Source organism: Musa acuminata, chromosome BXJ3-8 (assembly GCF_036884655.1).
Source record: "Musa acuminata AAA Group cultivar baxijiao chromosome BXJ3-8, Cavendish_Baxijiao_AAA, whole genome shotgun sequence".
In the NCBI taxonomy this organism is placed as follows: domain Eukaryota; kingdom Viridiplantae; phylum Streptophyta; class Magnoliopsida; order Zingiberales; family Musaceae; genus Musa; species Musa acuminata.
In genome coordinates, this window is record NC_088356.1 from 7,402,674 (window position 1) to 7,429,911 (window position 27,238).

The following is a 27,238-nucleotide window of genomic DNA, read 5'->3' on the forward strand; positions in this document are numbered from 1 at the left end:
GAACTATATGGGTCTTTTCACGACTTGCAATATTCCAACTATCTAAGATCAGCAAACAAATGGAGAAAGATATCAATTCTATCAGAACTGCATAGTGTAGGCACCAAAATTACATGCATCGCATCATTCCTCATGCGACTCATCAACAACAGCTTTCCACCAAATTACTATATATTTCTGCATAAAGTATGTCATCTGTGATCTTTTGATTCAGTATTGCATGAACCAAAATGCTTTTTGCCTGAGGCTTCCAAGTAGATAAATGAAGCTATTTCTTGAGCAATATCACTAGTTCACCAACAGTGGTTCATACAACTTCCACACCTGGTTAGTAATCAAACTATCACAATGTGAGATAGCACCGCAGTTAGTTCACCAAACAACAATCAGGAAACCACCTCGGAACATTAGCCAACAGTTTATTCACCTTAACCCTCTTTACATTTGAACACATTCCATCAGTATTTCACCTGGACATAGATGAATCACTGGGCCGTTTCCCCTCCATGGCATCCTTCTTCCTCCGGCAGTCAACGCAAAGATATGGACCCTCCTGTTGCTTCGATGGTGGGGAGAAGAGATCACCTGAATTAACGAATAAATCATCATCTGGAACTTGGTCAGTTTGGCAGATTGCGCATCTTAGAAGCCCTGTGTTCTCCCTTGATGAGAAACTTTTTCCCAGCCTGCATTCCCCTTGTCACAGTTAGATTGTTTTCTATGAGAAAATTTTCAACTATAATGAAAGAAGAAAAAATGTAAACATGTGTGGGCATGTCAGTGATGGTAATACTGGTTGAACCTCCAACCTTATGGTTGAATAATCTTATCACTCAGGAAAGGGACCATCAGTTCTTGTTAAGACGAAACGAGCAAAAAGGATTAAAATTCATAAGGCTATAGATGTTCATAGCAAACTAGGATCCATCCATACTTGTACATCTTCGAACACATCAGTGTATTGCAAAGATCTAGGTATCACCCATCACCAACAGTTACACTCGGCAGGCAATGCAGAAAGAATTTTCATGTTCTTACAATCATAACCAGTGTATTGTATAGCAAATGAATTCAAAGCCAAATAACTTGGGATGTTTGATTCCGAGGAAGTGGTACCATGGGAAGTGCGGTTCCTAAGTCAAGTGCACACTTAACATGTTTCAAATGAAGTTGCACCAGGATTTGAGGAAGTCAAATCCTGAGAGGGCAAAAGGGCAGATTTGACTTCCAAGATAGTGGGGAGTTGCCTACAACAACTTCTGAGAAGTGAAGGCAGTGAAATTTTAACCCTTACTACACTTCCCTGCAACTGTAGCACAGCCTTAGCTAACGGAAAAAAAGAATATGAACCACACCTAGAAGCAAACAGAACTAAGACGTTGAAAGATCATGCATGATCTGTTATGAATCATAACGGTTGATCAATCCCTCCTCTACATCAAAATTTTCATGTCTGCTCAGTTTCACAAACACAAGGAACTTCATATCATATCAAGGCCCTTGACATATGTGGCAACCATCCATCACCATATGAAATAGCAACACATAAGACAATTGGACTTTCGGTCTTATGTTAAAGTTAGATGTCTATATCAAGAAATCAAAGGCTTAAAATAATGAAGAATGTTGGATTCACATCTTTCACTTCTTATCTTATTCTATTTTAGCTTAACTAATTATCAAAATATGTAGAGTAGCCATGGTTACAGCTCACGTATAACCAAAGAACTCCAAATAACAGCTGATAATCAACCTCCTTGTAGTCTTTAGACTAACAAAACTTCTGTAGATTGGTCCCAAAACATCTGTTCATATTCCCAGTCTTTTTGAAATGATTATTCCATCTACCTTCTTACAGAATCCAGTTGACCTGCAGAGTAGAAGAAGCTTCTTCATAGGCCAGATTCTCCCTATCTGTTGTTCAATTTAGATCCATCAACATGAATACAATGCCAAGAAGTTTACGAACTTCTCAAATTTCATAATTACAAATGGACTTAAATAATAGCTTGATTCCAGAACACTTCTGGAAATTGAACCAGTGCATATATATATATATATATATATATATATATATATATATATATATATATATATATATATATATATTCTATGCTTCACCTTTTCACAGATACTATATTGTTTACAGATTACAATTTCAGTATTCACTTTGTACTTCTATTCTAATTGTTTCTTGGCCAGTTTCTACAGAGAAAAGACTGAAACCTATCTTTTTTATCACTAACAATCATTGAGGTGATCAAGGCATTCTACAGAAAATTTGCAGCAAAGTGAAACTGCATTCGAGATGAGCATTGTGTCTTTACATCCTCAAATCCTGAAGGTTGTCATTAACTAAAACCTTAAGCCATAACTAGGATTTATAATGCCCACTTCAAGAATCATTTGCCAAATATTCCTATGACATTAAGGCACCATCTATGGTGCCTGTAAAAGACCAGATAAATATTTACCAATTGATCATAGTTGATAGATGGTTACACATCATTAGAGATGCTGTGTTATTTCACAATACTCCAAGGGACATAATGGATCATACTATCATTTCTAGACTGTAATAGAACTATCCTTGTATCCATTGTAAATCTATCCTACTTGTTCCATCTGATGGTGTTCGAGAGGTCTTTACCTGAATCTTCAGATTTATTCTCCACCCTAGCCTCTAATATAACCAAGTTCTCCACAAAGACCTTGGTTTGGGATATTGAGATAATAAAAGGGTTAACCAAAATTAAACACTCATTTCTCATATTTACCAAATAAGTTATACAAAATGGGCACTCAAAGGATTAAAATATCAGTGTAGTATTGATATTGGTCAATGATCAGACTGGTGTGGTACTGTTACCAGTTAGCATATGACACTCGGTACAAGTTGGTATGTAGTCAGACTCAAGGTTAATCATTAAAATATAATGATTAAAATATCAAACCTATACCAGCCAACACCTTAGAATGGCAAAGCATGCTCAAGGTTAACCTTGTGAACCATGCGAACGCAAGCTGGCTAGCACTAGGTTTAAGGATCAGTGACATCCTTTCTAGTAACTCACTTTCCGCCTCCAGCAGCCAAACATACAATCCAACAGATTGAGTGGTAATCACATTGCATTGGCATGCAAGAACACCATCTCCACCAGGCGATGCATCAATTGCCGCCTCAAGTTCAAGGTTCTCAAGCGTCACTACCATTGGATGCTCAGCAGACACCTGTGCACCCCCCATTACCTGCTTCGGGTAAATAAATAGCACACCATGGAGTGAGGTGTGTTGATGCAACATGTGACAAAGTGCCAAGCTAACCAAATTGCAACATGGTAACATGCGACACTTAGGAGTCTTCTTACTGTAACTTGCGCTAGGTGAATGCACCCCTTTTACATCAACAATATCATCAATTTAAGTCTCTCACTTGAGTTTGTACAATCAAATTATAGGTGTTTAGTCTAAATGACAAAGATCACAGCATTTCTTGGTCTGAGACATCTCAGAAAAGCCTTTTGACATTTTTGAGGTGTGTGCATATAGCTTTCTCTTAGGATTGTTGGATGAGAATATACTATATGCAAATTTGAGATGTAGCGTGTTAGCTATTGACAGAAATACCACTTGACTTAACCCAAATATATATCCAATTATATTAGTACAAAAAGTGTTACTCATGGACAACAAAGTGTCTGAGACCTTAAGGGTTTCATGACATTCCAGCAATGGTTCATATGATTGACCTCTGTGTGAACCTATGAACCAACTTGCAAAATCCTGAAGGCAAAAACATGCCATTTAACAATTCATGTTGGAGGGGAATTACTGTCCTCAAAATTCTACGGTTAGGGAATATATTACTTTCACATATTCATCTTTCATCTTGTTATAGATAACTTGAAATCATATTCTTTTGCAGGGATCAGGTTAAATTAATTAACAATTGAAGATCTATCACCAATGAGTTATCGAGGTTAAGACAATAGTCCTATATCTCGGATATTTCAAGACAATAATCTACACTGCAATGGAATTTGCCAATTACATAACTGGAATTTTTTTCTAATTGATATGATTTCTGAGTTATTCTTGTTTTTTAATACTGTCAAAACTTTTCCTGTCTACTGGATATAAATTGGTCCCTCAATCTACTAGCATTTCATAAAAGCATAATAGAATAACCTCTGGTTAAGAGACAGCATCTACACCTCAAGCATTGAAAGACAGCAATAACTCCTATGGTGGGTGGAGAACACAAAATTTACAATTTTACCTTTTTCTAGTTGACCTTAGACTCAACTGATCTACCTTCCAACAAAGAAATTTTTTATTTTTCAATAATTTGTATTGAGCCCTATCTATTAGCATCAAATATTCCAATATCAGAATTACACACTTTGAATTGACTTAGCAATTAACGTACATACTAAATTGACGTAGCTGCATAACGTACCTAATTTAATTTGACTCAGTGGCATAGTTAAGGTACATATTTTGAATTGACTTAGCAGAAGCAATGTGAAAATACACATAAAATGGGAAGACTTCCATAGTTCCATCCTGAAAGCAACTAAGCATGACTTGAGGTAAAATAGTTTAGTATGTTTTATTTTAATAGGCACAATCACCATCCTTGTTCCATGAGAAATAGAGATTGAACGAATTATAAACCTTGAATCTAAATTTGAATTTGCAACATTACATAGACAAAAGCCTCTTCTTTTTACAAGTGCTGGTAAATGTGAAAAACTGAAAAAATGGGTGTTCTCATCCTTAATGCATAATTGATTAAACACACTAATGCATTTATCTTAGAAACCTTTCCAAGTAAAACAAGGGTAGGTGACAAGTTTAATAAATCGAGCATAAATTCAATCAAGGGTGTTGTATGAATAAACAACTATGCTAACTATAGGTACTAATGTCTGGTTAACTCAACCAAGATCTGATTGGTTCGAACCCAAAATTCTCGAGAAATCAATAATCATCAGGAGTTGGCAAAAGTATCAGCCAATGTAGAGGCTAGATCCATGACTCAAGAAACAGGGAACCATCCAGAACCAACTAGTGTTCACTGCTTTCAGCCAACTGAATAATTCTAGGTCAACTTTGACTAATTCATATAGGGCTTGTAATACCCAAGCTGGCTTGAGTCCATTGAACTGGACCAGTATCAAGCCGAGTCAGGGCTAAACCATCTGGCCATCGGGCCTCAACCGAGCCAGCTTAATTGAGTCCAATTAAGCTTTTTGAGCTTGATTCACCTTGACTGCGTAACTCTTTTCAACCCAAAAGAGTGGACCATAGATATATCATAATACATGTTCAAGAATTTATCTTGAGCCACAAGCAGAGCCCTCAAGGAGTTGCCCATTCATCACCTGAACCTCAAACCCTTGTATACCCTTTGTACCACATTTTCAGTACTGATTCTGGCCTGGTTTTGATCAAATTTCATCTGACCCAATTTGATCCACTGCCAATCTGGTTCTTGATTCCTCAAACATTGCTTATTGAAAAGTCAAAGAACCTAAGTTTAAAGGTAAATTTGCCTTCAAATTGATAAAAATCAAGACGTCTACAAATTAAAGAAACAATCTATAAGTTTAAGCAATAAGTTATGAATAAAAGTGATAAAGTTTTAGCAAATAATCTAATGATGGTAATAATATTTGACATGAAGCAATTTAGCAATAGAACACATTATTCATTTACCATCAAGTTCATGATGTAGATCAAAAAAGATATTTAGTCACATGGACCTATTTGAATGAACACATTTTTCCAGTTTGCCTAAAAAGTGATTATCAAATTGGTTTTCTAAATCTGACCCATCTTTCTTTTCCATTAACAAGCAGCAAATTATGCCTTAATGGAAAAAATCATAACTAATTGAACAAGAAGAATAATGGAGGACCATAGTTAGTAGCACTAGACAAATATTACCTTTCTTCCAGCATAGCTGACCCCTCCTCAAATAATTCCTCCACAGCGCCAACAGAAGAAAGTTTGTTAGGTTTGCCAGCAGCATTCTGTGGCTTCTTCCCAAAGAGTGATCTGAACTTGTTTTGCTGTTTTACTGGTGATGGTAGTGGGAGAGTGTGATCAGATGGAATTATATCAACAACTAGGCAAGTCGTGTCATCTTTCAAGCCACTTGTTCTCAATGCTTCCTAAACCAATTGATCATACATGAAGAACTCTAAATGAGCTAACTATAATCATAAGATGTAATGAGAAAGAAACTGACAAATTACAAACAGTGGCAAGTTATTTATGCTCATCATCACCTTAACAACGAGCTTTGCAGCAAGTTCCGCAGGAATTCCTCGGCAAGCTTTGGCTGCTAGCTCGGATGAAAGGGCATCCCATATGCCATCAGAAGCAATTATCAAACGTCCTCCAACACTTGAAAGCTGATCATCCGACAAGTTAAAACAAAGTCATTCAAATAACATCAAACACCGCAAATCACCAAGCTTGATGGCCCACACCTTGACTTGCTTCACATGAGGAATCGGGACAATGAACTCGCCCACATCTGTATCCCCGATTGACCTTGAAAGGCATAACCCACCCGGCCAACAGCGAAGCGGTCCAACCTAAGAAGCAGCATGCACATAAATCAGACAATGCAAACAAGACATTAGGATCATGTCATAGCCTTGAACATCAGATATTTTGGCAACCAATACCTCTTTTCCACCGCAAATATTAAGCCTTCCAACCTCTCCTCCACTGGCAGTCACACGTTCCCTCTCCTCAACATTCTCTTCCAGCCTATGATCAACCGTAAGCAATGAGACCACACCGTCTTGCGAATCCAGAATGCACCTCGAGTCACCCACAGATGCAACTGTGACAGTCCACCCATCGACGACAACCAGCGTCGCTGTCGTCCCAGAAGTCTCCCCTGCCAGAACAACAAAAGCTCAGTTTTTCTTCTTTTTTTTCTTCGGTCAAATGTACAAAGTCACCAGCAGCGCGTAAACTAAATTTTGCCTTTGCGCTGGAAATCGATGTCCGTCTTGACAAAACCAGCGACCAGTGCACGCGGAAGGGCTTCAAGCCATTCTTCCCTACCGATTCCCTGAGGGATCGCACTCATAACGTGCTCCAAAAGGTGCTCTTTTGCGAACACAGCAGCAGAAACACCATTGTGCCCGTCAAAGATCTGTACAGGAAGTGACATCAAACCAAAGGGAACATGAGGAGGAACAAAGGAAACTGAAACCGAATGGTGGATCAGGAGTACCGCGAAGACCGAGAAGGAGGAGGCAGCGTCGCCGGGGACCCGAAGGCAGTCGGGCCTGACAAGGAAGTAGTCCTCCCCTCTCTTGGCGAAGGCGGCGTGCCCGTACTTGATGGCGGGCTTCTCGGACTTGCCCCCGCGAAGCTCGCGGCCGATGAGGGTCGCCAGCGGGACCATGGGCGGTCGCATGCTCGGATCTCGAGGCCGCACCTCAGTAGCCATCGGTGGCGGACGTCGCGGTCCCCTAAAGAACCCTAATCCGTTCCCCTCGCCACAAATCACTCACCTAGCCCCCATTCCCGTCAATCTCCTCCCAAGAACCCACATTACCACCCTCTCATTCCGGTCCAAAGCAAGACTCCAAGCAGAAAAAAAATATCGAACTTTTGACTAAGAAAACCTTACCAAGAAGAACTGGTTTCGACGATCGGAAAGAGCAATGCGGACCATAAAAATTCGATCTCCGGGATCGAGAAAGGATGGGACTGGGATCAGAGGGACCGAGAAGAGCACGCCCAATTGGGCGAAGAAAACGAGAACGGGGGCAGACGATCAGGGAGTCTTTCACTGTAGGAACACAACAGAGAGAGAGAGAGAGAGCGCGGAGATGGGGAATAAAAAGGAGATCTTTTTCCTTTTTATCATGGAAAGATGGCTCTGAGGGGAAAGAAGGTGAGGAAAGAGGGGGAATGCATAGGATTGGGACCAAGGAAATTTTTATGTGGTGTTTTCCAGTTGTGCTGCCTATCCCCCACTACTCGCTGCCTAAACTAAAGCCTCTTGATTGGGTTGTGTAGCTGTAGTCCTCTGTGATGCTGCGTATGGAGAGGGAAGGAGGACCACACGGTCATAATGACTTGAGTGCCCCTCTGCCATGGATGAGACTTTTAAGCACGGGAGATCGGGCATGCTTCCTCCGCCTCAAATGGATTTGGAGGTCATGAAATCTTCTGCTAACAATGTCTCTACTTGATCTTTATTTGATCACCAAATGGTGCCGAATACGAACGCAGCTTCGATGAGTGGCGAGAAGGGGCAGATAAGGGAACGCAGCTCCGGGAGGGGCCCGCATGGGCCGTCGCCACCGCACGCGGTTTTGCCGCGTGATGGCCACCCGCGTGGGCCCGACGCTTCCCCCTGCGGTGCCGCGACCATGTGAGGCTGGGCCCCGCGCCGGTCATTGACCCTCCCCCCCGCCCCCGCCCCCGCACCCCGTCTCTCGTCGTCTCCATCAGCCGTGCCTTCGACGTCGACGCATGAAAAGGAGAGACAGAGGCAGAAAGAGAAGAAGAAGAAGAAGAAGAGTGGGATTGCAGCTGGCTGTCGTCGGCCTTCTTCCCTTCGCCACCGCGCATGGTCGAGGAATGATGTAGCTTTGCTTCTTCTCCCGCGGAGGTCGAGGAATCTACCGTAAACGTTTCCCGTCCTTCGTGTTATTGCGTGGCAGTGTATTCCATCATCCAAGCTACAGGAAGAAGACATGGGGGGACACAGACAGTATGCTTGAGCATGGGAGCATCTCAGCGCATAGCAGCTCCTGTGCAGAAGCGTGCAAACTAATTGGTAAATGTTCATGGTCCAACTCAGATCGGATCGATCGGTCAATTTGATCGAAAAAAAATCAAAATCAAAATTAAAATGTTTAACCGATTCGATCGGTTCATTAATTAATGTGTTTCTCAATAATTATCAAAAGACCCATGAAATTTTGAATAAGGATGAGATCGGACTCATGTCGACTATGACCTCAGCACAAAGTTCCTCCTGTCAAAGGTAAAAGCTGAAATCATTAAGAGAATATAACATAAACAATTGTAATTATGATCCTGTGCTCAAAGAACTTGATGGGGAGATACACAAGAGATGATACAGTGCCTCTATAATTTTGCCTCGCTTTCCTCTACAAACATGACAGAAAGAATGCAACAAGAATCAAGTGAAGTAGAAGGAGAGAATCCAACACTCCTGCACTGGTTCTGAGACTTCCACCACAACAACAGCAGTACAAGCAACTGAGATTATTGCCACTCGTCACTAGAATGAGAAGGAGGCCCTCAATCTCTTATGTCATTCTGGAAAAGAAAGAACAAATCGCAAACCAAATTATCAACAGCAACCCTACTTTCTGTTGCCAGTTTTGCCACCTGATGCAATCCGTTTCCCGTCGTCGCCGTTAGCCTGCCTTCCCGTTCTCTTTGACCCGTTTGATGTTTTCTGGGAAGGAGATGGTATGTGTGTATAATTCGGAGTCCTGAATCGAAGGAAAGAAACAAAAACAGTTCAAATATTGTACTGATCAAGAAAACAAAAACAAGGTATCTCATGTACACTGGCAACTGCATTGCATAAGATTAAATATCAAAGGAGTTGTATGTATATGTTTTGCTCAATTCTCATATGGTTGACATTTTATATCCCAAAACAAGATATTTTAAGTTTCATAAATAATTATCCAAGCATCAGATTTTTGCCATATGAAGAAGCAACACCTGGGCGAAAAGCATACTTGAAGAAGCAAAAAATTTGTCAAGGCTATAGCTATCCTAACAACTGTTTGATCTAAGCTCAAGCATTCAGGCATGACAACCCTACTCATAGATTCTGGAAAGGGACACCACCACCCGAGTCAAAAGTGACAAGCTGTAAGCAAATCAAATGCTATATCCAACAACAGCTGTAATCCTTTTGCATGTCATTGCGAGCTAGTTGGACTTGGTTATGGATGTAATTACAACATCAAAGATGCATCTGCTTTTTAGTGCATCACCAAATTCTACTATCTGGAAGTTAAAGACCATCTAGTATAAAGGTTTTGAAGTGTAATTCTTAAAATCTGATGGCTAACATGCAATAAAACTTAATATCACATTAAGTTTTTATGGCAGACAAAATGTCGGTATGAAGATTTACTTTTTTTCTGATGAAAAAAAGCATGTCTAATCATTAAAATTGTTGCAAATTGGACTGCTAACAAAAGTTTCCGCTCAACCTGGAAAGTTTTACCTAATTAATATGATTATCTTAATTGTTGCTGGTTCATTTCAAAAAATAATATGACCGAGACTGACCATCAGACTATCACTAGAGCAAAATCAATAAGAAATTATAGATCAAACGAAATATCCTGCAATTTAGGCACAATATATAACACTATATTCAGTGATATGCCAGAATATTTCCACAATTACTATGTACAACAGTAACAGAAGTAGTTTTTCATTTATATATCAATTGAAAAACTATTAACTTTTAGCATCTAAGATCAGAACTAAGGTGCGACATAACTCTGCAAAATAATTAGTTGTGAAGTTGTTCCGGAGATCTTTCATAGTATTGGGTTTCACAGTCAAATTAGGTAAACAAGCAAGAAAATCTCTTCACATGTGAAATTACTTATATCAAATGAAAGAAGATCAAGGAATTTATTTACTTCAAGATTGTGTATTATATACTTAAAGTAAGATTGTGGCAAGTCAACTACCTTATATCGGAACTCTGTGTGAACTTTGGTTGAGGCTTCTTGATCCTAGACCCACTCTCATTACCTGTGCTATGAACATTTTGGAGACTGAATTGCCACAGCATATCTGCTTCAGAAGAATCACTTGTCGCAATATCCTGATCATCTGAATCATCAGTAGCCACATAATATGAATGACTTCTTTGCATGTCCAGCTCATAGCTATCTTTTCTTCTCATGGCACTTTTATGGTATTGTTTATCTGGATAAATTCTCACGTCAGAAACACATCTTTGGTAGAAGAAGTCAGGTAATGTTCCAGTATCACCCTCCCAATCTATCATGGGATTGTCATCCATAACAGCTGTATCTAGCTTGTTCACCATGATCTTGTCAACCCAATCTCCAGAAACAATTTCTTTATCATCCCTCACAGGAAGATTCATTCTGGAACAACTATCTGGCCATGGAGGAGAATCATTTGTCGTAAAAAGATCTTGGAGATCAAAACTTGGCTTCTTTTGTCTCGATGGCAGACTACTTCTGACCTGAAAAGAGGCCATTATCACAGTTGTTACTATCTGGTGCATGATATTAGAGGTAGTCAGCACATATTGGTGCCAATCATATTTGCAGGAAGAAACACAATCTATTGATTGCCAAGTTATGAATGATATGTTCCCTTGAAAGTCATGTCTTGAAAAACATCAAAGCAGATGTCTACAATCAAAGAAAGACTCTGCACAAAATATAGGCAATAGACTGCCAACCAAGATCTACAGAAAGGAGTTAACATTTATCAATTAGAACAAAAAGACATACAGGCTGTGCCAAATAAAACAAGTGAAGAAAAAACAATTTCAGCCAAGATTTTCTGTTGTCGGAAATGATAGAACACAAAATACAGGCAACATACTACCAACAAAGACCTAGAGAAAGGAAGAAAATTTTATTCAAAAAATATGAAATATAGGCTGTGCCATATATAAAATTTCCATGAATTTTTGTTGTAAGAGACGTTTGAACTTAAACATCCTCGATATGTTAACCAGATATGGCAATCACTGATGGTTAACAGAAGTCAGTAGCAAAATCCAATTTTCAAAAGATAATGCAAATGATTAAGTTTTGAAAGGACATACAGGCATAAATAGAGAAATAAAACAAGGTTTAGCATTATTTCTAAAAGTTGGAATTTGTGGCATCTCATAATAAATTCTCTAAAACAATGCATTATGGTAGCTGCTCTTTTGGTACCTGTTTTATGTGAAAAGAATAAGAAAGTAACAAAGAAATAGTTTAAGCAAAAGATATTGAGAATACCTCTATGTTACCAACTTCCTCCATTGGCTGTCTTTGGTTAGATTGATTGTGTAGATAATCTGCTCCACTCCGTCGATTGGAATGTACTGGTGATGATGGTCTTGTGCTGAGTGAATCTGCCCCTGGTATTGTGTTATGGAGATGTTGTGATCCTTCCTCTTTGCATGTCAATGCTGCTTTCAAACTAGCCATCTACAACAGGAAGAAGCAAATCCTTTCTTGAAAACTGAAAGAGATGTAAAAGAAACGAAGAATAAAAATGTACGAAATGAATAATTTCATAGGAATGAAGAAAACAAAGAAAAAGAGAAAAGAAGGTGAACCTGCTCCCTTAGTTTTTTTACTTCTCCACTTTCTTTATTAACTCTTGCAGCACCAAGCTCAACCGTAGAAACCCGCTCAGCAAATTTTAGCGTGCTGAGAGTTTCTCCAATAGCATCCATTTCAGGACTTATATGGACAAACATCAATGTCTTTGCTTGTCCACCTAGGTAGGCAAGGTTATACAAAAGAATGAATAAGACGAGGTTTCTTTTAGTCATTCAAGATTCATGCAAGAATATAACTTACCAAGGGAGTCTTGGAGTAACTGAGTGAGTTTGCTATTCCGATAAGGAACATGTGAATTCTTTAGGGCAAGGGCAGATATTACATCACCTAAAGCCGAGAGAGATTTGTTTATATGTTGTGCTTCTTTTAATCTTTCTCCTGTTACTTCAGATTTATCAACTCTTTCACTGCCTGCCAAGTCAACAAGATGTAAACATCCTCGGAGAATAGTTCCTGAAGTCATATCTTTGCCTTGAACATGAACAGTCAAGCAACTGCAAACAAATAGATTCAAATGACATCTTAGAGAACCTTGAGTTAAAACAAACTATCAAGTGAAATTTTAATATTGTACCTATGAGAACGACTGCTACGATCGTTCAAAGTAGTAGCACCTACAACACGGTTCCTCTGCCCAATGTTCATTAGTTCAATCACATCAGATGTTGATGTAACAGGCACTAAGTTTGCATTGGGAACATTAAGTCCTTTCTGAGAATTATTACGAATTTCCAATGTACTTTCTTGTAAAGGAAAAAAAACTGAGACATAAACAAATGTTAAAAAGATAACTAACAACTCAAAAGAGATTTCAGTGCATTTCAATTTATTTTCATCCATTTGGAAATTACGCATAATTTTATGTATTTTTACATAATCAAACATATAATGAGTTTCCTAACAAAGACATAAAAATAAACAAAATATTATATGAGCAAAAAAAAGGATATTTTTTGCTAAGACCATCCCCCACAAGGAGGTCCCTGACTTGCTCATTGTATATCTCGATCATCTGAACAGAAATCTCATAAGAAAATATCCCTCTTCTTTGTTCAGAGAGCTTAAACAAATCACTTAGTGCTCTATAATTGACGCCCACTGTTTGCTCATTGAGAAGCTTAGGTCCACTCTGTATGGATTCACAAAATCAATCTATATTAAGCGCATCTCAACTGTCAACAAAGATTGATTAATACAATGAAATTTTAGCCAACAAAATCATTCATTTAAAGTAAATAAGTTCAGCGAGTGTCATACCATCGTATATGTCTTTCCTGATCCAGTTTGGCCGTATGCAAAAATACAAACATTGTAACCATCAAGAATTGAACGAACGAGAGGCTGGGTATCTGAGAATACTTCTTCTGCAACATGATAAAATGTGAGAGTGATGTTTAAAAATTATTGCAAGTGAACAGCTTATACAAAAAGATATTGTTTAATGACCTTGTGATGAAGATGGCCCAAAAACTTTATTGAAGTTAAAAGATCTACGTCCTTCTTTGCCATACTTTGAGGGTGTTACAATTGTGATACTTCCCTCATCAATAGAACCAAGAGTGTTGCCACTCAGTTGTCCTGGCAAGAAGGGTCTCACTCGACAATAGACCCTAATGCTACCTAATATTGGTCAAAAAACAAAAGTTACTCAAAATATATTCAACCAAAATATTGTTAAAATCTGGCTAGTTCACCTTTTAGATCTTGCACTTGATTGTACAGCTTCCTGTTCTCATCGAGAACTTTGTGATAACCAGAAGCAGCATGGGCAAGGCCATGTAGATACTCTCCTGATGTATGAGTTGACCAGCAGGAGAGTTGGTAATTAGTAATGAGGTACAAAAAGCTTTGTAAAGGTCAAAGTACTCTTTGTATCTTACCAAGCTTAGTGAATTCATCAGTAAACTTCATGTGCATAAACTGCATTCCAGCTTTTGTAGTTTGAAGAGTATGTCTAAGTTCCTGTAGAGTACGAACAACAGCTATAATCTGGCAACTGTAAGCGATTAACAAATTTATACAACTTCAAGATATGAAATTTTACCTGAATATCTCTCTCTTGCTGTTGAAAAATCAACTGTTGCTTCATATGATTTTCTTTTGATGCATCTTCTTTGTTTATCTTCTTAGCATGGTTCTCTCTCTTTGCCTTCCTCAAAATACTTCCTTCGGTTTCCTTCTTAAATAAAATAATTAAGAAGAGAGTTCTATTATTTCCATACGAATTCAGGAATTCAGCCAGTAGAGTGAATATGCAACATACCTCCATTTCACAATGAATGGATGGAGGCCCAATTGAAGCCTTCGCTTTCACAAAAGATTTGCTAGTGTCGTGGCCCTTCAAAGTGGTTTTCTCCTGTTGACTTTCATAATTATATTGAAGTGATGATAATAATGATCAGTGCATCAAAAATGAAGATGTCGCTAACCAGACATAACAATTAAACCTAACACATGCATTTCATATTGCTTAGCAAACCATTATGCATGAGGCATACCAATCTCTAATTAAATTTCTCAATGATCAAATGCTTAAATGGCGGATCATACCAGTTCATTTTGTCTTGTTACACGGCATTCAAATTCTTCCATAACTTTATTCAACATTGACTCAACAAGCTGCAAAAAAATAAAAATTTATATATCCACTAAAAGAATCTAAAAGCATTTGCTGTTTCCTTTTTTCTTTTTTGTGGATCAAATGACTAAGAGAAATTAAGGCAGCCATACTAGTGGGAGTTCCTCGGGCGTCTTATCTGATAGAGCTGCATGGACAAGCATGTTTAAAGGCCGTGATGTAGTCTGTTGGTACACATGGAATTAGTAAAAAAATGCATCTAATTATTCTGTGATGATTTATCCAAAAAATGGCTTCCTAACCATTTGACAGGACTCCATTGAGATGTCCCCTTGAGAATTGAGCTCAGCACATAGACCATCATTCTCATTCAACGATTGGCTTCTCGACAATGAACCCTTGTAATTTTCTGAATTTTTCCTTATGAAGGACTTGCCTGAGATGGATGGTTTAGAATTTCCACCATATCTAAATGAACCATGCCCACCCATTTGTTTCCATTCACCATAAGATTGGAGAGATAGAACACAGTTCACAATCCTCGCACTCTTACCTCCCTGGAATATGAGAAACCAGTCAGAGAATTCAAGAAGCATTTTACATAAAAGCAAGATAAGAAATTTATGGTAAACTAATTGTAAAGCTCATAAATTCCATATGAAATGTTGCAAATGTTTTAGGGCAAGGAGAGATGACACTTGATAAGAAATATATTAGCTAAACATTATGAAACGCACCTGCTCTAAGTCGGATGCCTCAAAGGTGGGCAGACCTATCTCTTGCACAGCTACAAGGAAGTTCCTCACGTTCTCAAAATACTGATATGCGGATAGCGCTGCTCCATCTGGTTGTTGAACTGTATCTCCAGGATTGACCACCACCTGAAGAGAGCAATTGTAGTTAGACTAGAAGACACATGACAAAGAGGGAAAAACACCCCACTAAACGGCAAGAACCTGGCCACTGTGATACGAAGCACACTCACTTTTGGTACCGCTCCAGGATGAATCTTGTTCAGTGCATTGCAAAGGATCAAACCATTCCTCAATCCAAGCCTGAATTCTTCCTCTGAAGGTTCATCAGGCAAATCTTTCGCAGCGACAACTCCCACCGCCTTTCTCAGCCATCCGGCAGCCTCGTATCTACGTGCCACTGGCATTCAATCGAAGAGCATAACTATCACATAATCTAATTTTTTTTCCTGTAATCGACCCGATGAAAACTTGAAATAAAATTAAGAGGTAAAGAAAGCCCAGTTCAACAAAAAGCGGTCAAATGCATCGATCAAGAACAACAGCATATAAAAATTGGAACAGAAAAGGACATCAAAAAGAAAAAGGAAAAGAAAGGAAATGTTCTAAGAATTAGCGGAATACATGAACTCGAGATCAAAAACGGAAACGGGTACAAAGAGAAGCAGAGGAGCAATCGTTCACCGGCTTCTCCGGCCTTCCTGGAAGCCAAGTTGACATCGCTGAGCTTGGTCCCGTGCTGTTTCAGGACATCCTCAACCACAGAAGCCAGCGATACGGCGACCATCCCCTCCGATGCCATTTCCGACCTCCCTCTCCTCCTCAAAATCCCCACCAAGACACCCACGCAACAGAGCGTCCGACGGCAAGAACGATCAAGAAGAGCTCCCCGATCTCATCTCGTTCAACTTATCCTTTAAGCTCGGGATCATCGGGGAAGAAAGACGCAGGAGAAATCACTTCTGGCTCCAATGGAGTAGGAAGGAGATGGAGGCGGAGGAGCGACGGGCGTGGGGGAGACCGATTACTTTGGGCTCCCTCTTTATAATACACTTCAGTTTGTGCCTTCCCGGTACAATTTCAAAAACCACCCTTCCCTATTTCATATTTGACAATCTATTATATTTCCCACCTATCAAGTCTTCTTTAACGGAATTCAATTCTTACAAACACACCCTTCTTAAGGGTATATACATCACAAATTAGTAGTCGAGGGCAAATAAGTGAAATCGCGGTGCTTCCGCTTCGGAGCGTCCCCCCGCTGTGGTAAAAAGGAAATATATAATAATGTAAAAAAAACCGAAATTTAAATTTATAATTACCTTCTACTCTGTATATTAATTAATTTTTAAATCTCATAAAATCGTTTCATTTATTTTTTCTTCCAATTTTTAAGCTTTCAATTTAATTATATATGGACGGGAATTATTTTTTTATACAATTTATCTATATATTTATATATTATATGTTGACAGTACCCGACGAGCGTCGCCCGGTTGGCTTCACATGTGGCTTCTGACGCTCCAACGTTCGAAAATTTTGAAAAAGCTAGGCTCGGGAAGTCCGAACCGGAAGTGGCTCGGGTAAGTGGTTGGAAAGATGGGTTTAGTCTGAGGAAGGGGAAAGATATAAGGTGGGGCCCGTGCGGCGCGCCTTTGGGCCGAGCGGGCCCCGGTCTTCTCTAAGCCGGACCGTGGGCCCCGGCTGAAAAGCCTGATTCTGCATGACACGCCTCTCATCATCATCACCGTTCCTTTTTGTGTTTCCCCTCTCTCTCTCTCTCTCTCTCTCTCTCTCTCTCTCTCTATCTTATGCCATTTGTCCATTCCTTTTCTTATTATTGCCGATTTCACTTTACATGTACAATTCAGCCTTAATTGTCATATGAGGCACACAAAAAGAATTCACTATATTACTTTTATCAAAAATATCTTCATATTGTAATTTTAATATGACCAAATATATCTCGTTAAAAATATTTATTTTTCTGAAGACGCAAATAAAGCTAATTTGAGTGCAGACTCAAATTATTTGAAAAATATTTTATTATCAAATAAATCGATTAGAATTAGACTCAGAAAATCGACTTATTGTCTTATCAAATCTTTGATTTATAAAAATAGTATAATATAATTAACATAAATTTAAATTTATTAAGTAATGGATCAATTATCCTATTAAGTAATTTAAATTTATGAATTGCATTTATGATGTTTGAAATTAAAATTATATTTTCTTTTTTTTACACTCTTAGTTGAGTTGTGCACCCCTAACACTTGTCTTTCCGCACGGAGGAGTGATCAGATATTGTGTTGCAGTGGCAGCTTTCCAACTCTCCCCCACAGTGTAAAGCTCACACCATATGCCATATAAGAATCCATCCATGCTTATCTATTTTGATGACAGGCGAAGCTTCACCTATTTGCAATGATGGACATCACACTTTAACCTGTCATGCGGCCCATTCTTTATCTTTCCCTCATTGGCCCCCCCAACCCAATCAAAAAGGAGACATTAATTACATCAATGGTTTTGCCCCTATTTTCTAGGATATAATTAGGCACCACAAGGACCATTGGAGCTACTCAAGAACACTTTGATCGAATGGCCGTCGATCAAGTCTTTTTGTGCTAGAGGAAGCATATTAATGTGATAAAGGTTGAATGGGTCCAAAAACTTTTCCTAATTAAAGGGCGTGTCAATCCTTTTGGAAGCACATAATAATACTATTATTCCATGCCGAGAAATAAGCATCAAAGATGATGGCAAGGTATAAGGGAGGAGGCAACTCAGCATTTGGTTATGCAAAGCAAAGTGCTTTAGGATGGACAACTCAACTCACTCAAAAAGCTAGAAAAGTTGAGTTGGTGAGAGTGTCTAACCTAAGTTATATAGTACATTTCTTTCATACTAGAGAATTTCTAGTCTATTAATATAATTAAAACTTTGATTATGAGTTCAAGATGAGATTTGGAGTTCCAAGTAGAACTATCTGTATATGTACATCTAAAGCATTACTTTGCAATGTAGCATATGAGACATGATGAATGTATCACTGGTTAATTTTCTCTATTAACCAGCAATTTATATGTATGTGAAATTTGATAGAAATATAAAGAAAAATATTATATTAATTGAAATAATACATAAAACTCTATATATATTTGGAAAGGAGAATTTTTCTTAACAGATGATGATTTTTGTTGTTATTGAGGTAATTATCACGAGAGATGTTATCATACCCCCGTAAGATGGTACTTCTGTCAAGACGGTGCTTTGATATCATGATAGCAATGACATATAAAGAAGAAGATTGCATTGATCGAAACAATATATGTTTGGAAGGAGAATTATGATATTTTATTATTTAATTGGGGAGATATTGGTTATTATTGTTATCGCTAGAGATTTGACTGTTATCAGAATCAGTATAAATTGCATGTCGAATCCCAAAATAAAGTGCCAGCGAAAGTAAGCACCGACAGCTTTTTGTGTTGGTGAGATTGATGCAGCAAGAATGTCAACACAGCCTAATTTTGTCTAAACCAAACGAATGCAATTCGATCACTCGGTCAACATTTGCGGTCCTTTGGGCCCATATCAAACCCAACCCAATTTGTCGTCAAACACAATTCTTTGTCGTTATGTGAATCATTTAGCTACCCGCACCGCCTATTATTGCTCCTCTCATGTGCCAGAGAGCAAGAGGCAAATAGTCGAACTCCTCTTTCATGTCCTGCTAATTATAAATTATATTCTATTTCTTAATCATATTAGTATCATAATTTTATACTTAAAAAATTATATTAAGATTTTTATAATTTTAAAAATAAAATAAATAATCTTATTTATCATAAAATTATTAGTTATATTGATGAAAAATATAACACGTGACAGTATGTGTTAGATCAAAGCAAAAATGATGGACAAAAGGATAATTTTAATATTTTTTTCGTATCTAATAATTTTATGAATAAAAAGATAATTTTAACATTCCACGTGCTGATAAGGAAAGAGATGTTAAAATTATTTTTTTGCTCATCATTTTTACGTTGATTCAACATGAGATGTTACGTGTTATATTTTTCATCAACGTAACTAACGATGATATGATAAATTAGATTATTTATTTTATTTTTAAAATCATAAAGATCTCAATATAAATTTTTTAAGTATACAATTATAATATTAATAGAGTCTAAAGTAACATGTAATTAAGATACATTTGATGATCTTAATCTGCATGCACCTATGGATTTGGAGTTATAAAACTAGTCATATCAACTGAAACAAAGCTTCTTTATGCTCTCCACATGTGCAATGCAATAATAATAATAATAATAAATAGTATACTAAATAATTTAGCTGATAAATACTTTACAAATGATTTCTGAGCATTCAACTGTAGTAGTAGATATGAACAGAGGGCCTTTTCTGATGCATATTATTGTATTATGCATGTATGCTCTCCATGTGGCACATTTTGATACAGAGAGCTTCACCTGATTCACTTATGCATGGTTGAGTTTGAGAGAGAGAGAGAGAGAGAGAGAGAGATGAATGATTGTTTTGTTGGGTTTTAAATGTTGCCTTGATTAGATTATTCCTCATTTCTGATCCAATTTTTGATAATTTAACATATATATATATATTGCTACTTAGACACATTAGACGTCATCTTGAAGTGGTAGATAAGTACAAAAGTACAGCAATCAGAGATATATAATGTCAGGATCTAAACCCTAAAGAGACGCGATCGGTACAGGCCACGATTTTGACAACTGACTTTATCTATTAGAAAAATAATAGTCAATTACCCAGATGATTACCAGCTCTCCTGCATACCTTGAGATTGGAGCAAAATGTGGGTCCTGCAAAATCTCCATGCTGATTCCAGCGCGCAGGGCTGGGAGTTGTAGTTGGGGTAATTGACCAACGGGTTCAACAATACATGAATCTTCCCATAGTAAATATTGACACGCATCTTACAGCGCTTCCGTGATTGAAGTTTGACTCGGAGGGGATCGAGTCAGTCGGAGGCGGTCGATACCCGACTCCGCGGCGCTTCTCCCTTTTCCATGGCGGAACCGTCGCGGAAGCCCGACGTCTCTCTTCCTCCTCCACCGGCTGTCGCCCCGCCGCGGGGCGGCGACCGCGACTTCCTCCTCCACCTCGAAGCCTACCTCGCCCGCCGCGACGGTGTCGACAAGCTTCTCAAGATCTCCCGCTACGCCGCCAAGATCGCCCTATCCGCCCCTTCTTCCTCCATACCCCCAGCCCTCGCTCCCCGCCTTAAGGCCTTCGAATCCAGCGTTGGCCTTAGCCGCAAGGCCTTCCGCCTTGGCAAGTTCGTCCAGGATCTCAACGCCCTCCGCGCCGCCACCGGTGGCGCCCTCAACCCCACCGATCGCCTCCTCGCCGCTGTCGCCTACGGCGGGGAGGGCGTCTACTACTTCGTGGAGCAGTTCGTCTGGCTCTCCAAGGCAGGCCTCATACCCGCGGAGCTTTCGCGGCGGTTTCAGAAGATCAGCGCTTGGGCGGAGCTCATCGGCTACTTTGGCAGCGTCGCTTTGAAGGCTAGGGAGCTGCGAAAGATCAGCTCTTTGATCCAATCGCGAATCGAGAGCGGGAAATCAGCCGATTGCGATGAGGAGATCAGGAAATTGAGGACGAAATTGCTGTTGAAGCAACTCTCGGTCATTCAAGACCTCGCCGACGGTCTGATGGCTCTCGGAGACGTGAGGGATGGGGAGGGGTTCCTCTCGAGTTCGCTGCTGATGGCTTCGGCCGGCCTCCTTTCAGCTCTCATCAGCACCCACAAGAATTGGACTTCTTGTTGACCGGGTAGATTCTTGTTCTTCCATTCTCTAGAAAATAAAGCTCTATATATGAACTGATTATTAAGATCATTGGAGTAAATTTCAGACTTCTTGAAATCCTATAAGAGTCTGCGATCAATAATGATGTATGACTGGCAGTATTATTCATTTGTGATTTATAAACCTAATAAAATGGAATTAGCTGAAAAGATGCTGCAATTCGTTAATTTGGAGCATTGAAGTGTATCCTTTGCTTCTGTTAGAATCATAGACCACTGTTATTTCTTGTTGTGGAATTTCATTTCTGATAAAGAAAAATCCACTTCAAAAAATTTGATGGTCGATTTATGTTTAGGAGGCAGGTATAAGATGCGAATTAGGAAAACTTGCAGAAAGAGAATTTGGAAGAAGAGACTGACTAATGGTGGGATATTACCATTTCTCAATTTCATATACTTCATGAAGTTCTGCCCAAGCTGCATTTTCAAAAAGTACATGTACCCTGAAAATTACATGGTTTTGAAAATGTTCGTGCTCATGGAGGAGTGTATTCAGGTGATTCATTTGAGTTGTAATTTTTCTTTTGTTGATTAGATGAGTCCTGGTGAATTATTTCAGTCTGATGTTAGGTTTGGGAGTTTACTCATAGTCTATTGTTGGATCAAGTCTGGATGTGTATGATTAAGCTGAGGTTTCTTCTAACTATTGAATTGGCTGGTTCCAGTTTTTGAATTATAGGAGTGCATATCACTTTGTTATTGGATGTGAGTTCTTGATAGTATTTAAATCTCCATTCTGCATCTAGTGCAAAGAGATACAGTAAGGTCATTTGGTTTTGATTATGATTAATGTTGACTTCAGTAATATTGTAGCCCTCCTATCTCATGATAAAGAGTTTTCTCAAATAAAGCTATTGATCAGTGAATACTCTGGTATCAGCATGTTGTGCATTAACAGTACATAGGGAAATAGAAGAGAGACCAAACATAGAGTGGATGTGTTGTGCCCACAAAGTTTCAAAAGGGTGTTATTCTTTTCCCAAAAAGGAGAAAACATATTAGAAAGGGTGTTATTCGTTTCCCAAAAGGAGAAAACATATTAGAGGTGTGAGCTCAAGAAATGACAAATAGTAGGAATATTTGGTGAAGGCCAAATTTCAAGAAGAGGCAATCATATCCTTGAATATGCTTATCGATTCTGAGTTGAGTTTGTTGAACACATCATGGTGAAGAAAGTCAATAGAATCTAAGGTTTTTGGAAGACAAAATTATGTTGCTCTAAGGTTTGCCCTGCATTAATGGTTCATTTCCTATGCATGATCACCACTTGTTGAAGATGTGGGTGTTTGAGATTTGCAACTGATCTTGATTAATAATGTTGAGATGCATGCAATGCTTCCATGGGTGCTTGGACGCTCGCTGGAGTCCAATTCGGAAGAGATCCTGAACTCAAATTTACTTAACAATATGCAAGCAACTTAAAACAATTACATCATGAGTGCCACTGCTTAAAAAAAATCTAAATTCTTACTAGAAAGGTTATGCCATATAAGCTGCCACCTCATATTTCCCTTGACGCGAGCTAAGTTATTTTGGGTTTTTATTGTATCCTGTAGCGAATGAAGTGGGATTTTTTTTGACAGGAATATTAGTATTAATTTAAAATGAAAAGATGGAATCTCCATGATTTGATGATTGTTTCTTTTCTCTACTTCAGAGCTTTTGAGATGTGTTTTGACTATTGAAGGGACAAGATACTTGATTTAAGATCATAAAAGACTAGGGATCATAGAGTTAAAAAAATCTAAATAGAATGTAACCTACAAATGCCATTTAATAATTTAATAGCAAAATTGTGCTTGCTTATGCTTGTTGTAGCTAGGAAGACTAATACTAATGACTTCAATCCCACTACATTTAAGTGTTTAAGGAGCAATGAGCTGTTGTGTATAAGTTTTGGACGTTGCTTTGCTGATGTGATTAAAGTAACAAGAAACCTAATCATCTTTTGGGGATTCTTTGGGTCTAGCCTTTCATAACTTTCGAATTGCTGTAGTATATCCAACTGGTAGCTGGATGCATGGAAAAATTTTTAGATTGTCATGGAAGAGAAGGTAGAAAATAATTGTGTCTAATGTCTTCTATAGATTTCATTGTGTCGTTATAAACTTCTCCATGAAAAAAATTGTAGTTGCCTCTTCACTTCTCGAGTAAAAAATCATTATAGCTAAGCTTATAAACCAGTGATTGTAAATTGTCGATTATACTAAGATCAGTAACTGTTCTGGACTTTTGGGCAATGCCAGCTTGAATAGAGTCCAAGATGTCTCCATTTAAGTAGATGTTACTTGGATTTACATAATTCTTCATGAAACTGTCATGAGATCTTTGCCACACTTTTACTGCATACATTTTGTTATAGATCTGATGAACTTACCAATGTTTTCATTCTTCATATGCCTATCAACAATTTTAAAATTCCTGAAGAATTGTGTTAATGAATCTCCATGTATATATAATCGTGTGGATCATTTTATTTTAAGTTTTAGGAATGATTGCAGGAACAAAATGAAATACAAAAAAGAAATTGTTGGGCATTGCACTTGAGTTTCTGCTTGTAATATCTATTGTTTATCGATTGTGTCATACCAGAATAGAGACCAACCAACGGCTGAAGCAGGATGAGCATCTTCATCCTGTAATTCGCAACAAAAGACAAGACTTAGGTAGTAACAAAATAAGAAAATTCACTGATCCCTGATGAAACTTGATAACATTCTTTTTCGCCAATTTTACTCTAGCATTCAAACAGATAGTACAATACATATTCAAGGGACATTTTACTTGCTGGTATCCTCTTCTAAGTTAGTGTTCTTTCTAGAGAAATTATCAAAGTTCTACTTGCAGGTTATTTGATAAGCTAGGAGCCAAAATTTTTAATAGTTAAGTTCCAGTGCTTGAATGCCTAAGAAGAGAATAGTAAAGAAATGAATTTTGATAGCCACATGATTTAGTAAATGTAGGAAAGAGATAACTAATGTCTAAGTGCACCATGTCAAAAAGCATTATTAACATACTTTATTAACGGTCCATCTGCAATCAAGAACTGATGGCTTTTACATTAACAAAGCTCTTTGTAAAAAATTTACTAAACAAAGTGAGCTTCCTGCTTAGATAACACCTGGTCTGGTTCCAACTAATTTTATTGATCAAAGGAGCATCTGCTTTCATAAATACTACAAATTTCAGTTTCTTATTTTCTTTTTCTCGCCGCCAGTAGGAGCAATTATAGTTTGTGATTCCAATAATGGATAATGGAAATGCAATATTTGACTTGGAAAATTTCTCATTTTCGGGATTGTCACTTTTCTGCTGCTCCATGAACCAGATGATCCCTTTAATTCAACCTTTTTATTCTCTTTTCTGGTTTGGGAATAGCTTGTTCCTCGTGAAGTAATTTGGCTTACATCATCTTGTGCACTCCACAATTATATCTGCCTTGAAAGATCTAGGGAGGTCTCATTGTTGTGTAAGTGGGGAATAAATTGCGGTTTCTCCTGGCTAGTCCAATTGAATTATGTTTTCATCTGATAGATGCTCTCTGTATTTGGCATCACCATCAACAGAGACCAAAGGGTTCTCTGTTCCCATTAACCAAATGAATTATCAGCATCAAACATCATATCCTCTTCAAGCATAGAACACTGATGCAAACCAGAATACAAGATGTGTGTACCTCTGTTTCTTGGATTTTGATCCCAAGGGTGTATTTAGTTTCAACTGATTAAATAATTCGATGTAAATGTCAAGAACTTCCTTAAAATTCTGTAATGTGATTTCTTGATAGTTATTATCTTCTTTGTTTCAGAAATATTTTTGTTTTGTGGATTGATGGAGTCATTTTCTCTCTCTCTCTCTCTCTCTCTCTCTCTCTCTCTCTCTCTCTCTCTCTCTCTTCTGAGTCAAAATATTCTATCATATTTGTCATTTCTCAAATATGTATTTGTCATGTACATCCCTTCAAATATTAACATCCTTTATGCATATATCGTCTGTTCACGTCCATCCGGGAAACTTGATCAATACTGAGTGGGATATTGGTGAAGCAATCCCTGCATCCCTTGACGTTTTGATGGAGTTGTGCAGGGATCTTAGGGTTCTTACAGTGCGAGCAGGGGTGGAAGATGAAGACGAGAGGGCTGACGCGCGGAATCACATTTAACTGTGAAGCCAAAAGGAGAAAGAAACCTATTTCTGTTTCTTTGTTGTATGTTGAGTTTACGAAGTGGATTGTTTTGATCACAGCAGTCTCGGCATCACCAACTCCTCCAAAACCGTGCTGATGAGTGACAAGCTGATGAACGGAGAGGCGACTTCAAAAATAGTGATGTTCTTTATGATTGAAACTTGAGATCCCACTTATTCACAACAGAGTACTTTAATTAGGTTGATTCACTCGATGACGATTTTGACCGGTCAAAGTGGAATTCGATGCATCCAAGGTTCTCGTGGTTCTTTTCATCACCTAATTAATGGTTGCTAATGTGACTGCCACATATCGACATAAGCGATATTTCAGCATGATTAGTTGCTTTGCATGCGTACCGATGGACTAATTATTTTTTAACAACTCAAACTTTAGATATGAAAGTGAAAATTGTAATCTTATTTATTTGATTTTACCAACGAAAGATAATAATACGTGCATAAATAATATAAAAATGATGAGTAAAAAGATAGTTTTAACAGTGATGAATAAATTACATATTATCCTTTGTAGTTAGAACTCTTTACTATTTTAGTCTCCGGACTAAAAAAATTTATATTCAAATTCATATAGTTATGAAAGTGAAACATTTAACTTTATTTACCTTGATAATGTCGGTTTTACCGATGGAAGATACGACATGTGATAGTATGTGCATGAATGACATCGCACCACTTTACCTCACCTATCTCCTCTTCCTTATCCCTCCTCATCGTTGGCGACACCGATGCCTCACCTGGCTCTTCTTCCTCCTCCGACGCTGACGCTGAGTGGCTCTAGAGGAGGAAGAGGAGACATAGCATTGTTGTGTCGACGCAGATGCCTCACCTCCCACCTCCCTCCTCTTCCTCTTCTGGTGCTTACATAGATGTCTCATTGCTATCTCTCTTATTCCTCCTCCCTATTGATGTTCGAATTGACATTGGTAAGGTTAACCACCATTTGTCGTCGAGCACCACAACAATAGCCGCCCACAACGCTATTGTCTGTCACAATCATTGAAATTACTGTCTTGTCTATCGTGTTTATGTCATTTATACACGTGTTATATCTTTCATCGATAAAATTGATGACATTATAATAAATAGGGTTAAATGTTTTATTTTCATAAATATAGAGATTTCAATATAAATTTTTTAAGTCAAGAGATCGAGATACTAAAGAGGTCTAACTACATGGTCTAATCTATAATTAGCCCATGCAATACATTGCCACTTTCATTTACAGCATGAGGATAATGAATGCTAATATTCACCATTTATTTTATTTATTTCTATTCCATGGATGTGTAGGACAAATGGCACTCTTTTGAAGCTAAGGTTAATTACATAATACTCTTTGTACTTGGATCATATTAGCATCGTAATCTCTTGTTTAAAAAATTTACAATGCGATTCTTATAGTTCTGAAAATGAAACAAATAGTTTTATTTGCCTTAATTCAATGTGAAAG

General features: G+C 38.2%; 3 protein-coding genes across 5 annotated transcripts; 1 reads left to right on the forward strand and 2 right to left on the reverse strand.

The window, feature by feature from the left end:
• Nucleotides 1-255: 255 nt before the first annotated feature.
• Nucleotides 256-7,793, reverse strand: LOC103993348 (probable protein phosphatase 2C 33). The gene is made up of 8 exons (XM_018830123.2): nt 7,664-7,793; nt 7,262-7,565; nt 7,009-7,180; nt 6,702-6,919; nt 6,501-6,608; nt 6,297-6,422; nt 5,953-6,179; nt 256-686 (listed from the first exon to the last, which is right to left on the reverse strand). The coding sequence occupies exons 2-8, from the start codon at nt 7,478-7,480 to the stop codon at nt 467-469; spliced, it is 1,290 nt and encodes a 429-aa protein (XP_018685668.1). The 5' UTR covers nt 7,481-7,565; nt 7,664-7,793; the 3' UTR covers nt 256-466.
• Nucleotides 7,794-9,032: 1,239 nt separating this feature from the next.
• On the reverse strand, nt 9,033-16,712 carry LOC103993344 (kinesin-like protein KIN-14F). Of its 2 annotated transcripts, none has more exons than XM_009413372.3 (19): nt 16,386-16,712; nt 15,935-16,101; nt 15,687-15,830; nt 15,252-15,506; nt 15,102-15,173; nt 14,922-14,990; nt 14,635-14,727; nt 14,416-14,547; nt 14,252-14,333; nt 14,066-14,161; nt 13,818-13,991; nt 13,629-13,735; nt 13,322-13,500; nt 12,946-13,107; nt 12,612-12,865; nt 12,365-12,528; nt 12,042-12,233; nt 10,740-11,266; nt 9,033-9,509 (listed from the first exon to the last, which is right to left on the reverse strand). In XM_009413372.3, the coding sequence occupies exons 1-19, from the start codon at nt 16,501-16,503 to the stop codon at nt 9,377-9,379; spliced, it is 3,120 nt and encodes a 1,039-aa protein (XP_009411647.2). In that variant the 5' UTR covers nt 16,504-16,712; the 3' UTR covers nt 9,033-9,376. The 2 variants fall into 2 exon arrangements, with proteins under 2 accessions (XP_009411647.2, XP_065018778.1); XM_065162706.1 differs by having other exon boundaries at nt 9,290-9,509; nt 12,946-13,105; nt 13,320-13,500; nt 14,416-14,550; nt 16,386-16,652.
• Nucleotides 16,713-20,705: 3,993 nt separating this feature from the next.
• Nucleotides 20,706-22,283, forward strand: LOC103993343 (peroxisomal membrane protein 11-3). Of its 2 annotated transcripts, none has more exons than XM_009413368.3 (2): nt 20,706-21,545; nt 21,876-22,283. In XM_009413368.3, the coding sequence occupies exon 1, from the start codon at nt 20,780-20,782 to the stop codon at nt 21,539-21,541; it is 762 nt and encodes a 253-aa protein (XP_009411643.2). In that variant the 5' UTR covers nt 20,706-20,779; the 3' UTR covers nt 21,542-21,545; nt 21,876-22,283. The 2 variants fall into 2 exon arrangements, with proteins under 2 accessions (XP_009411643.2, XP_009411642.2); XM_009413367.3 differs by having other exon boundaries at nt 21,883-22,283.
• The last annotated feature ends 4,955 nt before the right edge of the window (nt 22,284-27,238 follow it).